The sequence below is a fragment of the Pipra filicauda genome, unplaced genomic scaffold (assembly GCF_003945595.2).
Source record: "Pipra filicauda isolate LSUMZ 115617 unplaced genomic scaffold, ASM394559v2 scaffold210_size2929891_pilon, whole genome shotgun sequence".
NCBI lineage: Eukaryota > Metazoa > Chordata > Aves > Passeriformes > Pipridae > Pipra > Pipra filicauda.
The window spans coordinates 388,959-407,380 of NW_024104322.1; the positions used below are offsets into that span (position 1 = coordinate 388,959).

Here is an 18,422-nt window from a genome sequence, read left to right on the forward strand (position 1 = left end):
AATTCTAGGATTTCCTAAAGAGAAATGCAATTCGAAAGATTATTGTACCAGGTATCAGTATCACTAAAACATGAAATTATAGCAGTTTATCACCGATTATTGTTATTTCAGCAACTCTCATCAGCAGTACAGAGATCTAGTAAGAAGTACAAGCAGCACAACAAATTTAAGTGTAATCCATAACCCTTAAACAGAGTACAGCTAGGACTACAGCTTTGTGTGTTATTTTCTTAATTTAAAAAGAAATATTTCTCTCACAAACACAGGTGGAGTTTCATACATTTGATGACTGAGGTAGACTTAACATCTGAAGAGGAAAACCTAGAACATTTAAGATGGGGGGGAGGCTTTTTTAATAACTATTTCAGCATAGTTTTTTGTGGACAAACTGGGGTAGGAAGTGCCATCTTTTGGACGCAAAGAGAGACACAGATCCTAACCACAGTGGTCAGAGACCACAACTTTCACTAGAGAAACTCTGTTACCTGCAGTGCTTTGAGCAGGAGTCAGCTCAGGTAAGCACACCCCGCATACCTGAATTCCTCCCACTGTCCAAAACTGTTGTAGTGCTGGATTTTAATTTCTTAGACTAAGCCCCTAGGTACAGTTCCAGAGGAACTGCACACAGCTCTGCTTCTCTCACCCTTTTATTTCTTTGTTGGACACACTGAAGAGCCCTAAAGAACAATAAACTCGGTGTCTTGTAACGCTGAAGCACAGGAAGAGAACAAGGCAGTGCCTTTACTGTTGTTCACTGAAGACAAGTCTGTAAATCTGTCCATTTTGCTCTCAGCTGTCCCCTCATTTCCATTTCTGCTGCAGCACCAACACAAATGTTAGCCAATGCCTCCAGGAAGATCATTTACATGTTAAACTGCTTCGCAAGAGCAGACCCATGGGACGAGACTAGAGTGGACCTGAGAAGAGGCAGAAACAGATGAAACAACCTTGTCCAACCAAAATAGGTTTATTTTTTTTCAACTGCTGTGTATAACTGAACCTGTTTCTTTCAGGAGACCATAAGGTAATGCCATATACAGTACATTTTTAGAGAATGATAGCCTTAAATTTATCAAGACTATAAGCCTTGCCATAATGTAATCTAGTGCTAGAATCAGAAATTGTTAATAAAACCACAGCTATATCTGGTTTGTGGAAAGTGGAGGCTGTTTTAATTAGCTCCCCATAACACTATGCAAGAAGTAATATTACATACCAAAGAGCACCATATCCATTGCAGTTTCAATAATTTATAGAATCAATGATTTCAATTATAATTTAGTTTCTGGCCTACAGACTGTTGTATTTGATTTGAAAATAACTACTGTTGAAAAATAACACCTAGCTTTTCTTGGTCAGTCAGAAGAGTTTTTATTGTCTCTGAGAAAGATCATAATTCATTTGCATGACTCCAGTAACAGCTGTTTAAGGGAACCTTTCTGTAGCTTGTAGCTTGCAAGGAACAAAACAGATTCAAAGCTTACCGCTCTATCCTTGACTTTTTATTTATCTGTTGAAATGTGTTTTCTTTATAAACTTTTATTACCCACACACTTTGGTGATTTCCTGTAATGGGTAAGTACAAAAAGCTCTAGAATTGGTGTCTGCTAGAACTGTTTGAACATAATGACAATGCATATGCAGTCACAGACGTTTTGGCCAGAAGTGGGCTCAGCTTTTAGGGCTTAGTTCATGGAAAAATATTTTCCTTTTATAGCACAAGCCATTGGCTCACCTGTGTACCCTAAACCTTTTCTCTTTGACTGTTTACGCTGCAAATTACTGAGAATTACTCCAGTTTTATTTGTAGGCCTTGACAGCATTAGCCTAATTTCCTTATCATAAACAGAAATTATTTCACCTCTAAAACAGCAATCATTTAAAGGATCCTATATAACAAACACAAAGTATTTAACTAGTTAAATGAAGTTTACATACCTTAGCTGCTCTAACAAATCCTGAGTTTGTTCTTGAGATAAGAAAAATCACTCCTGTTATGCTGCACACAACATCACTGGAGCCCCATAGTAGCAAGTGTAGCTCCAGTAATATAAAGCTATCTACTGTTAATAGCCAGTATGTTTACTGTGCACATATTATTCTAAAAGAGAAAAAAATGACCAAGGAAAACCAAACACTAGACAAATATTGTTGTTCAACACTTGCTGTTTGGCTCATGCATGAAACTTTCAAGTCATCGAGATTTCCCTAAGTGCTGGCATTTAAGAAAACCTTCTATAACAGCCTACATATATATATGTGTGTGTGTATTATCAAACCCAGCAATTCCATAAATGAAGCTGGAAGCTTTTCTGCTAATGCCCAGGCAGAATATTCCTAAGATCAAACTTCTGCATCTATCCAGGGTGTGTAAGATGCAGGCAACAGGAATAAAAACATACAGGTGTTATTAAGTGAACCAGACATTACTTACAGTCCCGACACCAAGATGGGGTGTTGGGTAAACAGAAAAACTTTCTAGGAACCAGCTCTTAAAGCATAATTTCAAGACTGTGAGCATATTTTTCTTTTATTAATAGGATTAAATCTAATTGGTTAATTTTTTGCAAAAGACTACAGATAAGACTTAAATGATGCAAAGAATTGTTATACCAGAGGTACCATTTAATTGGCTATTCGTAACACAACAGATCAGTTTTGATGCTCTGTCATTACACCTGATGCATTTGAACTTTCCAGTGTGTGAATGGATAGCCTGAACGTTCCTGAGAGAGCTTGTCCTTCTGCAGTCATGACATATTAATATGTTTCAATTTGGATTAGTATATATTGTGTTATCCACTCATAGGACATGATGATTTCATATCCCTTGATGGTTCCAGAACAGTTTAGCATACCACTTTTTCCCTGGTCAGAGAGTTAACAGAACAGAATGTCATAAAAAATAAAAAAAAATATTCCGAATACTACAGAAGGGAAGCCTTATAAGCAAGCAAGAATTTTTAGTATTTGTAGAATTTCCAAATTAAATGCCTTTTGGAACCACCCAGCTCAAATGTTGTAGTGATGGGAAAGATTACTTGCTTTAAAAAGTATATCCAAATATATGGAATTGTTAAGGGAATTTGGTTTTGAAGCTCATTTTAAAGACTGGCAAAATAAAACAATAATCCTGTTTCAGTGGTTGAACACACTTTCATACTGATTTTTCATTTTTCTTTTAGCATAATCCTCACAAAGAAGGACACTGATAAACCTATTCAGCATTAAAGAAAACTTGTACCTGGTAGTATAGAACAGGCATCTAAGCAAGCTGATGTTAAAGTTACTCATGATATTCCAGTATTTCAGCTGTCTTTTACTTATTTGCAACTTTCTTAATAATTTCTCTGGAAACAGGCTGGAGTTCTATCATGTTTGCTAAATAAAATACATAAACTCATTTTCCTGTAAGAGAACAACAAGCCTGAAAATATACCTTTCAGAAAGAAATTACTTATGTGCAAACTCAGATAGAAAGAATTCTTGTTAGGAGTAAAATGAAAATAAAATAAAACAAAGGAGATTTTGCCCACCGCACTGCTATTGTATTAAGAAGATACAGAAGTACCAACTTCTTGGAGTACAATCACGCAGTTAAGCCTGTTTGAAGGGAAGCAGGAAGAGGGATGTCCATAGTGAGAAATTAAAGAATATCTTCCCTAGAGAAATTTTAAAATTAAGAACAAGAAACATACTCATCACAGTTTATATGCATTCTGCAAATCCCATGTATTTATCTAAAACAGAACAAGCCACCTAGTTAAGTTCCTGTGTTATTTCCTTGTCAGGAATATAATGAGATTACAAAATGTGATAAAGATGCTGCTGCCAGTCAGTCCTACACTGCAGATAGTTCTCTCCCACAACAAGCTTGGGAAAGGGGGACACACCACCCTGTTTGTATTTCAGGGAGAACTATGAAGCAAAGCAATACATGAGGTTCAAATATTAACAGTATTTAGATAGTAAGATTTTTTTCTTTCCTTTTTGTCAGAAGAAAGATAGTATTTTCATTTCAATACACTGAAAACAAGGTATTGTGTGTTTTACCTCACTAGTTTTTATGGAGCTTTTCCCGCTCACTTTCTGTACACTCTGTGAACAGAGTGAATCACTGGCAGTCAGACCTTATTTTGACCCTGCACTTGGGCAGGGCTGCAGATCTGCTTACGTAGAAAGAAAAGGTTAAAACAGCAAGGAAGTCGCAGGTCAGATTTACACTGTTCTAGCAGGGGGCTGCAGAAAAATACTGTGCACAGGCTGCCTAATTATACTTGAGGTGAATGTCTCCTTTCCCAAATACTACCCTGAAAAATGCTAGCAAAGTTTTAAAAAAGCATAAATAAAATATAGGTATGGTCATAGCAGATATTATGATCTTTTCCTCATAATTGATGTTACAGATAACTTTTACTTCAAACACAATTGTTAAATATCTTATCTTTGGAAAATATTAACATTTTAACTTCCTTTATTTCATTCGTTCTCTGACTGGCAGAATGATATGCACCTCCTTATATCACTGCATTTATTCTGAATTTTTTGACATAGAAATCTGAGGGATGCTATACACCGGAGCACATTAAGATGGAGCCATTCCTTAACATTTGGATTTCTGGCAACTAAGTCTCAGTCTTAGTGTCTGCTTTACATATATCAGCTATGTAGTACATGAAAATAATCCACACACTTCTTCCCTCCAAAAAAATACAATGATGGTTGCTTCATTAATCATTTTAGAATTTCGCTTTCCTTTGTGACTATTTATTTATATCAACTTGTTTGGCAAATTGCAGTGAGGCTTTTGAACACTCCTGCTCCAGTCACAATTTAATTCTTCTAAAGTCTTGACTCCATGTAACAATTTTGGACTGCTGCTGCTGGGTGTGCGGGAAATAAAATTTTCAAAACAAAAAATGCTGTTGTGCGCACACAAATACGTATTTTAATGCACTATAATGAAGTTGCTTTAGGAACTACAGCGGTCTCAATAAAAATTGAATGGAAAGAAAAGCACTGAAATCAATAAAACTGTTGGAATTAGTATGTCAGGATTAGACCTACAGTCAATATACGTAACAAAGTAAGCTGAACAGGCATGTCAGTAACGCTCTTTAGCTGAAAGCACAGCTTACTTAGAATAGAAGACAAGTAGTCCTTCAGTCCTACCAAAAATGCCAAAGGAAAATAAATACCTGAAAAGTCCATTAACTTCATAAGAACATGGCTCACTTAGCAATTTCAAACTATGAAATAAATGTTGTATGTGCATAACAAGTAACCTAGCCTGTGCATTTGGAAGTAATCTAACTAAAAAGGTTTATCCCTTTTATGCTTTAGCTTCTTGTTACTGCATCTTGCTTCCTGTTAAGCAATGGAGTCAAATAAACCGTTGTTAGGGTCCGGCTTCATTTGTTTAGGGTAAAATGAAAAAAAATCCCACAAAACACAGACTCTGAAAATCAAGTTCCCTCGGCCACGACAGATTGCGCACAGTATAAACCACAACCAGAACGGGAACCACCGTCACAGTGGAGTGGACATACCGTCAAACAACCCATCAGGCTCTGCTCAAACGGCCTCTGGAAGGCTCTGGGGTCTCCGCACCAGTCCAGGAGCTCTGTTGCTGCATTATGGAAGTTTGCCGGGTTCTGTAAGTGCTGGAAAGGGAAGACAAAGCAACACGGTAAATAACACACACAAGGGCTCACATGTTCCTTTCTACATCACATTATTGCAAAGGTTGGAAAATAGGAACACCGTGTAATTTGAAAGCAAGACTTTAAATTGCACTGTGAATGCAGAAAATCCTACTTCATTCTTGTTAACACAGTCTTCTGACATGAACTCATTAATTAGAGGCAAGTTGTAGCTGAAATACCAGAGCTCCCCAAATTCTTTCCTCTATAGCACCACCTCTCCTACCCGCAAATCATAATGGATTCTACTTGGAAATCAAAACTGTCCAAGCCCAAACTGAGCAAAATTTCAGTCTTATGATCAGTGTCTTTGCTGTGGGCTAACGCCCCACTGTGGGAAAATGCCAGCACAGCCATACCTTCCAACAGTCAGCATTTCAATCTTTGCTGCCAGTCGATGAGGCAAATATGACAGTGACAGGGAAAAGCACATTTACTATACTGATCCCTTCTAGGAGCTGTGGTTTCAGTTCCTCATAACATATCATCATGAGCAATTTGGCTGATCAACTTCAGGATGATGAAAAATGGAGGATTATTTCTTAACTAAAGTGTGGTGGGATACTGCCAAGACTTGAGGTGTTTTCACATGCACGGAAGGCACATAGAAATTTCAGAGTGGAACCCTACCTCTCCTGAAGAGGGTGGCAGGATTTTGAGAGAGAAAAAAAAATCTAGTTTTGTTCTAAAATTTGAGTGGGCAAACGAATTTTTTTAACTGTCACATTAATCTCTGCCTTTGTACTGAACAACCTGTAGTCCTGGTTTTAGAGGCATTTAGTAAACTTACCTCATACCATTATTCCCACTGTTATCCCTCACTGTCTACATTACCAAAGTATTCCAACATTTTAGCAGGAGCAGAGGGAGGGTACAGGAAGGAAGGAATTCAATTTACATCAGTTATATTGCTACTAAATTCTCCAGTTGTGGTGATGCTAGACATTTCAGTGAAAACTCCAGAAACAAGAAGAAAAGAGAATATTTATGAATTGTTGGTATCTTTTTAAATAGTAGTTTTATAATTCTTGGAATTGCTGAGAAAAACATGAAAATGATACGAGCGTTTTATCCAGAAGGCACAAATCCCAAAGGCATAATTTTTAAAATATATCATTATTTTTGAATCAGTTGCATAATTTGGGAAAGCATGACTACTCATTCCTAAGCATTTGGATAAACTATAATGTTCACAACCTATTTTTTCCTCCCCTCATCCGCTCATGCCTGAGAAGCTGCATATATTAACTTCAAGACAAATGAAAGAAAAAAATAATTCCTCCCATGCCACGTTTTGAGAAGTTCCCGGTTTGTGAGCTTTTGGATCACATTACGTTGAATAATTCTTATTCAATGAAGGCTCTTGGTCAGAGGCCTTGTTTTAACAAGAGATGACTGACATGTGGGGCATGGATTTTTAAAACAATAGCAGAATTTGAAAAAGCACACAGGCATTGTGCAATGCAGTTTTCATCCTCTGCTCTACCAACATGGACTACAGCTCACACTACCATCCAGTGACAGCTTTAGCTGGGCTGCATTTCAGAATGACATTTCTTTGCCAGCTGATCATCTAATTGTTGGAGGAGTCAACCTGTTGTGCATACAAATTAAAGAGAAGAATCCAAGTAAATAAATTAAAGAAGTCATATTTTAAGGCTCCTTGAAAAAAAAAAAAGGTCCCATGAAGAGCCAGCAGTTTGGGTTATGAATCGTACAAGTAAAAGGTAAAAGGATGCCTTTCTGAAGGCTTCATTTAAACCTCTTGCCTGACACCGAATCTCTCAGTGAATACTGCTCCTTCTACTTGCCTGTGCCAAAGCAGGGGTGACCTCAATGACTTGGTGTAACTGTTTGTTCTGTAACCCTCCATGAAGTTATTTCGCTGCATCACAACTGAGCCCTGAGGCACAGTATCACAACCCACTTAAATACAGAGGGGATACTGAAATCCTGACTTCTTAAATGCAACTACCCAACTGAAACTCATTTAGAAACTCATTGGGCAAGATAAGCAATTCTGTTAGTTCCATTATAGGCTAAAAAACCCCCAAATAAAGCATAAGAAAAAGCTGTCAGAATACCAGTGGATTGTGCCTCTGTGGAGTGGATTTTAGTAGGTTATGGGATGAGAGAAAAGCCAGTCCTGCAGGGACACTTCTTGCAATGTCTCATGAAGCCCTGTCTGGGATATATTTCTCAGATTTAATGATTTTAAATTAAGGTTCTTCTCCAGCTTTTCTTTTTCACATTACAGAGGGCAAGGTTATTTTTGTGGAAAACAAGGAGAAGATCCAGCATGAATCAAAGCATGAAGGCAGGTACAATTCCTTCGCTAAGTTTTGCAAGAAGACATTCCAAATGCCTACTGTGATTTTTATTTATTGACAACTTAAACACTGTACCTGTGGCAAAAAAAGCCCCAACGTCATTCACATCCTCACAACAAAAAGCCTGCCTGAGAAGTATATTACATCTACTATATTCATTGAACAGGAAATTAAAGAGATTTTCTCAGCTCTCAATCCAAGAACAGAAGTACAAAACAAAGCTTATGCCAGATCCATCCATCAGCTTTGTTGTGAAGCATTTCCCATGCATAGCTCTATCCTCTTCAACTGAAATTATTGGCAGCATTTTGACAGAAGCAAGGCATGTGCCTGAAGAGTCTAGTCTGAAACTGTGCTTCATGTAAACAAGGGGGAAAAAAATCACCTCATTAGTAGATGGTTTAGAAAAAAGTGACAATGAACCGGATCTGGCTATGACACATCTTGGTTTATCTTCAAAGCTACTAGTGAAGGGCCACCTAACACCACCATGCTTACAAGCAGTCATGTTTTCAATAAGTGGAGAGAATTTGTATAAATAAAATCTGAAGCAGAGATGAACAAAGCCAATGAACTGAACAAAGGAGTTATTTACCAGATTGCTTTCAGTATCATTTGCTTTTTAGAAGGCTATTAGTGAAACATAACAATTTCTATAATGGAAAAAATTTAGAAGATTTTCAGTCTAATAATTTATAACACCCCAAACCTAATATTCCCTTAGCCTGAATGGAAATCACAGAAGTACTTGATGCATGTGAGTGTATCATTACTGCAGGGATCACAAGGGACCCCCTCTGAAGGGACAGTCTCTCAGAGTCATTTATTTTAGATGTAAGAAATCTTGTGTTCTTTGTAGCTCTTCAATGAACAGTCTGGTTTGCGGAATAGAGAAAACAGCAGAAGGTTTTTGTCAGGGTTGACCCGGGCCAGATACCAGGTACCCACTAAAGCTGCTCACTCACTCTCTCTCTGCAACTGGAGGAGAGAGAAAGAAAAAAAAAAACAGCTAAGATTTCATGAGTAGAGATAAGGGCTGGGAGAGGTCAGTGACTGATTACCTTCACGGGCAAAACAAGACTCAAAGGGGGGATAGTACTTATATTTATTACTAACAGGATAAGAGTCAAAGAGTGAGAAATAAAACAGTCTTAAAAAACACCTTCTCCCCATCCCTCCTTCCTTCCATGTTTTCCCTCCTCCCCCCCAGCAGTGCAGGGGGACGGGGAATGGGGGTTGTGGTCACTTGTTTCTGCTGCTGCTCAGAGAGAGGAGTCCTTCCCCTGCTCCTGTGGGGTCCCTCCCACGGGAGACAGTCCTTGATGGACCTCTCCAGCGTGAGTCCATCCCTCGGGCAGCAGCTCTTCCCAAACTGCTGTCCTGTGGGTCACTCCTCCATGGGGTGCAGTCCTTCATGGATGAGCTGTACTGATGTGGGTCCCTGACAGGGGCCACAAGTCCTACCCAGGGAAAACCTGCTCCAGCGTGGGCTTCCCTCTCCATGGGCAGCAGGTCTCCGGCAGGATCCCGTTCCATCCTGGGCCTCCCACAGGGTCACAGCCTCCTTCGGATATCCATCTGCTCCAGCACGGGCTCCTCCATGGGCTGCAGGGTGGTCTCTGCACCCCGATGGTCCTCCATGGGCTGCAGGGGCACAGCTGCTCCACCATGGTCTGCACCACGGGCTGCAGGGCCTCAGCTCTGGCACCTGGATCACCTCCTGCCCCTCCTTCCGCACTGGCCTTGGTGTCTACATCGTTATTCCCATGTTCTCACTCCGCTCTTCCCTGGCTGGAATTTCTTTTGTGCAACAATCTTCTTTTCTTAAACATGTTATCACAGAGGTGTTACTATTGCTCTTAATTGGCTCGGCCTTGGCCAGCAGCAGGAAGTCCATCCTGGAGCCGGCTGGCATTGGCTCCAGGGGAACAGGGGAAGCTTCTGGCAGCTTCTAACAGAAGCCACCCCTGTAGCCCTCCTCGCTACCAAAACCCAGCCACGGAAACCCACTGCACTCTCCATTTTACTATGTCCAAGAAGAGCGAACTGTACCACCAAACCCCTCTTCTGAGGACTGGGCTGACATTTGGCGGTGGGGGGGGGATTCCAGGGAAGATGGGAACATCTACCGCTGGCTTAAACGCTCCATTTACATAAAGAACAGACTATCTTTGTAAATTTGTGAGGACATACAAATTTGTGAGGCAGAGGATGCAGGTACATTAGGTCACAAATTCATCAGATTTTGCAGCAACTACCTGTGCTCCTGTTCCATGGTTTACTGCCCTGTAGTTGCCTGGAGTGAGGACAACAACAACAGTCACATTGAGAGTTACACACGACAGCTGACACGTGGCAATTTTGGTCCAAACACTTCAAAGTACAGCCACCACTTGAAATTGTTACTCCCTTCCCATCAAACAGTGGTCAAAAAGTCTTAACATACAATAAAAACTCTGCAATGGGCCCAAAAATATAACCTTCATTCCACATATGAATTGAGACCGCTATGAGTTAAACAAGCATACATAATAAAGATCTTATTTTTTAGAAGGATACTAAAGCACAATTGAGTACTATCAGTCATCACACCCACACCAAAGTGGGTGCAAACCACTTCCTGCAACCAAAGACTCAATATGATTTTAGAGACAGAAACCAATTATCCACACTGAAACATGGCAAGGACAACAGCCTTATCTCCTCTAAATATAGAAGACTGCAACCCACATGTACACTTGTGTATCTTAGAGCAGTCTAGTAAGTAATGGAAGAATATTAGTCAAAATTAAGAGCAATTACAGAGGCTTAACATTATCTCACACACATCAAAAAATGCTAACATGACAGCAATGGTATGGAAAGTGAATCATTTAAACACGAAATCCATATGTTCCAGTTTGTTACTACAGAAAACAAATGTAGAATTTCAAATTACAAATGACATCTCTGGTGAAGGATTTTTTTCCTCTTTTCTGTGGAATACATTAGACTGAAGGCACAGACCTAATTTGCCACAACTTAACCTATTCAGAATGAGATGTCATGCAAATAAGTTTTTGAGCAGCAAACTGCTTAACTATGCTAAACAAGTTACTGCATTTATTTACGTGATGTCGCAGCAAATTATGAAGGCTGACTCAAGTTGTCTGTTTGTTTTGCCGAGTTACGTCTGCTCTGTGTCTCACTCCTTGATTTAATTGAACTGCTGAAGATAATATAACTTATCACACAGACACTGTGCCATGTTGCTAGATTCTAGGTTAATTAACAGTAGCCTACAGTCACTGAATTTCTCACATGGTTAGCCACTTGGACCCTGTCTACTGTCTAGCTTCACTAATCAGCGAGTCTGGGAATTTTGCATTAGCGACAGAAAACACTGGCAACACAGGGAGCTTTTCAGTGCACAGAAAAAGAAAACACACAGAGATGGTAGGTAGCCTTTTCTTTGCTCTGGAATTAACCCGTTCCTGCACACCATGTGGCAAGGCTGCACGCTTGGCAAGTGTTCTGGTACACCAATTGGGGAAACTAAATCCAGGAGGCAGCTGCTCTCCTGCAGGACAGAAAGCTTGGGCTGCTGTTCCTCAAGCACTGCCAGCTAATGCGAGCAGTGGTGGCTGCCAGCCCTGACAGGCTCCTGTCTCCCACGGCTCTGCCTTCTCCTCCTGCTCTCCTGCACAGCACAAGAGGACACATGGCTGAATGGTGAACTAGCCCCATCCTACATAACAATTTGAGCTGCACTGGCTTCCCAAAAAGGCATGCAGCGTAGGTCCTTGAACCTGAGCGCTAGTGGGGGATACAGCAGCAGTGTGAGCTGCTCCAGCAGCAGGCCATTCAGGTGCCCATAGGAATGGGCACAGGTTACAGCACATAATTTTTTCATACCAGTGCTAGACTGAAGTTGACCTAAAACTAAGGATACATTTCCTTGATAATGCTTAGCCTCATGGCAAGCTGCCATGAGAGATTCTTTGCCAAACCACGTACTTCCACCACTTTCAGTGCCTCAGACCACACTTACTGTTCTGACCATGAACTAACCCCCCAAATGCTGACTTTCAGTCATCACTTACAGTGAGGCTCCCCACAATCATGTGACCACACAATCATTAGACCTGACTCAAAGGAAGTGGCAGCAAACAAAAGGTAGGGCTTGGAAGCACCAGGACCCTGCTCTCAGCAGCCACTTTGGATTAAACGCATCATGAAACTTCTCCCAAAGGTGGAGCTATACCATCAATTTAAGAGGAAGACACAGTTAATACAGCATAAATACTCCTGCCTCAAAACATCCTCCTTTTTTTAAAAATAATGGTACTTTCAGTTATTGAAACCTAGAGAAATATTTTTGTTTTTAATATTCCTCATTATTCTCCATAAAACACGGTGCATAAAAAGAAAGGTGCCAAAAGAAAAAACTGACTTTTATTGTTCTGATATTGTACATATTTACTCTTGGGTTAATCCTCAGACGTCAGCCAAGTTTAGACAACAGGTTAATCTATGTGTTCTCAAAACTTTGCAACAGGTCCAGAATTTCAAGTGATATAAAACTCAGTACCAAGCCCATCTTTTCCAAATGATAAGCCAGATATTCAGATGACGTAAACTTTGCATAGAGCTCATGACATTTGAAATGCACATGTATACAACTCTGAAGTTCACAGGATCTGCTTGCCATTTTCAGCTGCGAGGATGCAGGTTTTCAAGCCTTCCTCCACAACAATGGAAATTAAAATTCTCATATGGTTGTAAAATACAGGAATTTAATAACAAAACAAACCATGCTGTAGCTATAGAAATTTTTATATAAAAATAAGGATGCTCAAAACTGTAAATGCAGTAACCATAGTTCCTTTGGAACAAAAACAATTGATAATGGCTGATGAAGGAGCAGATCCATGCCTACACGACTTTTCTAACTCTGGTGTATATCTGACTCTGATCCTTGAGACAGGATTTTGTGACTAGGTGCTTTGGCAGATTCAGACTATTTTTTGTTTATCTTAATATTCATCCAGACATGCCTGCAATCACATGTAATGAAAATGCACTGTTGTACTGAAGGGGGATGAAGAGGGGAGTAGGAAAGAAAGGGACCTGGAAAGAGAAAGGGCAGAGAGAACAGAAAGAGATTACATGCCCTTCAACTGAAATAACCCAGAAGCAGAATTATGGTGGTCCTGCATGTTGGGCAAAGGGGTTCAGCTCCCAGACAAAAACTAATCACCTCTCTTAAGAATGCAAACAGGATCCCGTCAGATGCCCTTGATACAGCATAACCGAGGGGAGACAAGGCTGGTCTCTGTGTATTACTCAGTGCACAAGTATGTTCCCACTAGACTTAAATTTGATAGCTCATTCAGCACCATAAGACCTGCAAATCAGCCAAGGCCATTTGCTTTAAGACATTAATAGAGCCTTTAGTACTTTAAAATCTGAGCAAGCTCTGTGAGTGAGCCCAACCACAGGCCTCTCTCCTCCTCCTATGCACAGGTCTCTACTCCAGATCCCCATCCATCAAGAACTCTCTCTCTCCCTGGCATGCCCTCCACTGGCTGCCACAGAGTTCGGGGGAGTTACAGAAATACAGGACACTAACCAAGGATATGCTTTAAACATTGAAAATTACATAACCTGAAATAGGTGGTTTCTCTATTTTAATTTTTTTAAAAGTCAATTGTGATTACACACACTTTGCCTTATCCACAAGCAGCTATACTCAGTATATTAAAAACTCATCTTCAATGAATATACAAAACAAATGGTCTTTTTCTTTTATAAGAGCATAGAGGGGAGTATTGAGCTATTTTCTGTCTTCTGGGAGTGTGATTTTTGTTTATCTGGATATGGTTACAGATAGTTCAATTCTCTACAGTCCCTTTCAGTATCAAAGATTCTTTTATTTATCAAAAAATTAAAAGGCTCAAGCTGTGCATTTTGTATTCAGATAATCCCCCCCTCCCAATTTAGTGTTTGTGAGATTGAGAGATCTCTAATTAATAGAATTATCTTGCACTTACATGGCTCATTCCATCGGAGGCTTTATAAATATTTTATTAAGCTTGCATTTTGAGAGGCACTAGATACACTGAGAGAGAGATTAAAACCATGTTAGCCATGCCTACTTATGAAAAACAGAACAAAAGGGAGTCACCTTTGCCCCCTTTGTCCATTGCAGCTTCTTTTTCAAAATAAAACAGTAAATACTGAGCAAAGACCAGCAGACTCTTAACATGAAGAAAACACTGGGCAAGATCACATGCTAAACACATGAGAAAAAGAACAAATAAAAAATACCAGCATCACTGAACTGCAAAAAACCCAAGCTGTCCTGTTATGAGCTATAAGGGAACAAAATGTGAACTAATACAGATTTCCATTGATGCTTCTCTCACACACTTTTAGTATAAAGTGTGTGTATAAATCAGTACTGATTTCAGAAAAAGTAAATGCCTGGTAATTGAATAGCCTTGTTCTGCTGCCTGACTCTCCTATGCAAGCTCCGTGAGGAAGACTGCACATCTATGTGAATATGCTGGAGCAAAGGAAAGACATTGCAACCTTGGCTTGTCTGTCAGTTTTACAAAAGTGTTAGAGATAGATTAAACGTCCTGATCCTCAAGCACTATACACAGAAGCTAGAAGAGCTAAAATAAGAATCACTCCCTAGATCTGCTGATCAGAATTACATCTTCCTGCTCTGTACCTATCATATCTACATAACTGCAGTACATAGATTTATGATATACGTAGATAAAACTTTATGTTAAATAAGGGAACATGCAGAAAATTAAACTTCTTTCGTCGGAAACTGCTGTTCGACCCCACCCTCACCTGCCCAAGAGAAAACTGTGACTTAGAGGTGTAAAGGCTGTGGTCCAGATCTGACTGAAGATGGAAATGGGGCATGCTAGTGCCAGTATGTCTTTACAGTAACCTATCGATTGTTTGTCCAGTCTTCATACTTCTTTTACCACCAGCACCTGGACTGCTACTATGTCAGCTGAGAGCATCGGGAATGGTATGGTTTATAAAGACTGAAAGTAAAAAGAGGGGTCTGAATTATTTTTCCTCAACCACTCACAGACAGTGATTTTACAGGCTAAAAGCCAGAAGACAGAGCTGTTTGCTCTTTCTCCAAGGCCATGCTCAGTCATGCAAGGCTCCAACCTATCTTTAAATTTGCAAATACAGCTCAACCGAATTACGAAACTGGTTTGCCTAACCAGTTCACTTGCTCTTCTTGGCAAGTGAAACGAGCCATTTTCCATTAGTATCTCCCTATCATATCATCCTAGCATGAGATGTCTCTGTATGTGACTACAGCAACAATGCTGAGGCTTCTTTAACTTTATCATTCCAACAGGCATTGCAACGACACCAGAGCTTTCTCCTCTAATGCCCTTGTGATTTTCAGTCAGTAGTTTCAGTCCTAAATATGTTGACAAATCAAGGAGTTAATTTTCTCAAAGCAGTGGCCATACTCTTTATTAGAATACTATTGCACTACTAGAATAATGTTTAATTATTAGAATAATACTTAAATTTTTAATGTTTTTTATTGATGAAAATAGGTTTATTTCTTCTAGACTTGCTTAACAGTCACCCTTAAAAAAATCTGCTTTCACGATGTCTTTCAGTAGAAGATTAAGTGAAGGATTCAGGCAAAGTGGGGTGTCTACATAAATAATTCTGTGTTATGGACCATTTCATAATTTGAGGTACATATGAAAAGTTGGGGTTGGTGCTTTTCTTTCATGCAGTTCCTACCTTATCAAGGTGTTTTAAAGACATTAATGAAGCATTACATCGTTCCCTTTACTGGAAGATTATTGTCAATAGTGCATTCTTTAAAGAGAAATAAACCACCCAAGAGTATAAAGTGAGCTGATGGCAAGGGAGGGGGGGAAGCACCAATTCCTCCAACTTAGGTACTGTATAAACGTTTAAAATTTATTTTAAAGAAATACACTTATTCATTTTCTAAATTTCAGGAGAATAAATTCACTGAGTTTGAAAAATAACTAAGTCTTCAGTATACCCAATCAAACAGCAGCACATTTGCTGGACATATTTTGTTTCCCAGTTAATTTTTTTTACTCATTTGAGTAATTTACTTTCTTGTATTGTGCTTTTTAATCAACTGACTTAGTCTTTATTATTTTAATCTCTTAATCTTTGCAGAGCTAAAATCTCAAGGTGACTACTTAAAATGGCCACTACACAAACTGATAACCACTGTGGAAGATGCAAAATTCATGTAACCTATTCTCACAGGTCCTCCCAGCCAGCTAGACATTACTGAGATATTTCAAAGTCAAAAGGAAAAATGCTTCCCCATCTGTCTTTTTCATTTGCATGTGCTTACAAAACTGCCCACAGCACCTGTGGCACCTGTGTGACCCACCCCTGTACAACATTTAGGGCTCTTCTTGTGTAAGCTACAGAAGCAATACAGAGTGAACACCACCAAGGAGGAGATATCTCCTTCAAGAGACAATGGTAGAAATCTGCATAGCTGAAGGTCTTACTATTAACAGTACTATCACCACTGCAAACAAGTTTTTTGAAAATACCTTCTGCTTTTACGAACAGGTAAATGGTCCTTATGTGCAAACGCTGTGTAAGTCATCCCACTATAGATTTGCTGTTGCACCAATGCACACAAGAGCAGGAACTCGAGTAGAAAGTGCACACGTATGAAGGAAGAGCCAGAAATGGCATGACAGAAGCTAGACATGTGTCACATGTTCACTGCACAGTTTGATCCAGCTGCTGACAAAAACGACTTCTTATGCTCAGCTGACAGCAAGGTGACACCATGGATTCAACTTACAGATTTCTAGAATTTTCACATATTCATTCTTATTTACCAAAAGACAGTTTTAAACAACAGGCCAGATTAGTTAGCTGCACAGAAAAGAAAAAAATTATACCAAATATTGTGGATACTAGAGGTCTTCAGTGTAAGTTTAAGATGTGTATCTTCCATTTTGAAATGGAAATACTAAGAATAATAACAAAACTAATATTAAGAATACTAATACCCCAGGGCCCTTGAGGACAGGTGCTGCAGTAAAGCAAGCAACGGAACTGGGAATGGGAAAAGTGAGCCCACCACAACTTTACCACTCCACCTCACAATACGATGGCTTATATTCCTCCCACTGGAATCTTGTCAGATAAACAAACCAGCCAAATACTGCAATCAACAAGAAGGTGCTTTCTTCCCCCACCCCCCTAGAAGTGCTTCTAGCAAATTGCCTCTTTACTCTTTCCCTTGTGGCTTCCCTACAAGGATGCAGGATCTAATAGGGCAGGAATGTTGACTGACAAGTCTCTAAATGGACTAGAGGAGCCAGGAAAGCTGGTCTGCTGTCAGTTTTGCCTACACATACTTAACTCTAGCAGAGGAATATTCCAACAGACTGAGCACAAAAGAATTTGTGGCTATAGGTCTCAGAAAAAAAAACTCCAGAAAAATACAGCTACTAACACGGCACTGATGGACCAGTCAACCAAAGAACTGTAAGACTTGAGGCCCATCAAATGTCTTTTTATGGAAAAGGTCTTTTTCACCATTAGCCTTATTGTTATATGTTATTTCATATTTAGTTGCTAAAAACCCCTGTAACATTTTAGACTACAACCAAAAAATGTGTATTCTAAATAAACGTGCTCTTCATAAGAATACTTCTCATTTTCAAAGTTCTTCAAGAGTGAAATTTTCATGAAGTTTTATTAAAATCTTTTCAGCTGTAATTTCACAGCAGTCCTTGTTAACCAGTCCAAAGTATACTAAAAATGACATGTTTAGGACTGCTGAGCATTTACATGAGTCTGCAACAATAACACTGAAGAGCAGAAGAATTAGTTCAAACATTTCAGCACGTAAAAACAGTTATGCAAGTATACAAAGAATTCTATTTTCCTCTGAATTGCAAGCGACCAAAAACCCAGTTGCTGAATGATGAAAGAAACAGGCCTGCTTGCTTCCAATTTGAGCAAGAAAATATCAACAAAACCACACAGCAATTACAACTTCTAGCATATCTCTCTGAACGGCTGGGTAGGCATTATAAAGCCTTGCAACTGCAGCAATTCAGCAAGCTTTCTGGAAGGAAAGAGGGGAGAAATGCTAATCTGTTTCTAGAAATCAGCTGTGTGACGTGTGCCTCCAATTAAGTGGGGTTGCCTGAGTGATCCAGCATCATTTGATGATATTTCTCAATGTGTCCTGATGTACCGTGACACAAGCAGCAGAAACAACTTCCCCTGTTCCCACCACAACCTAATACTTCTGACACCAGAGAGCCTTTTCATACCTCCCCTTAAACTGTTACTAAAATTTCAGCACAGCTTTAGTACAGGGCCTGAT

General features: G+C 39.5%; 1 protein-coding gene across 5 annotated transcripts in view; it reads right to left on the bottom strand.

The window, feature by feature from the left end:
* The window catches only part of ZMIZ1 (zinc finger MIZ-type containing 1), a 348,247-nt gene that overhangs the window by 134,945 nt on the left and 194,880 nt on the right, over positions 1 to 18,422 (bottom strand). For all 5 annotated transcript variants that reach the window (XM_027720707.2, XM_039380994.1, XM_027720705.2 and 2 more), the window contains exon 5: positions 5,550 to 5,663. In XM_027720707.2, the coding sequence (XP_027576508.1) occupies positions 5,550 to 5,663 (114 nt within the window). The remainder of the gene's footprint in view (positions 1 to 5,549; positions 5,664 to 18,422) is intronic.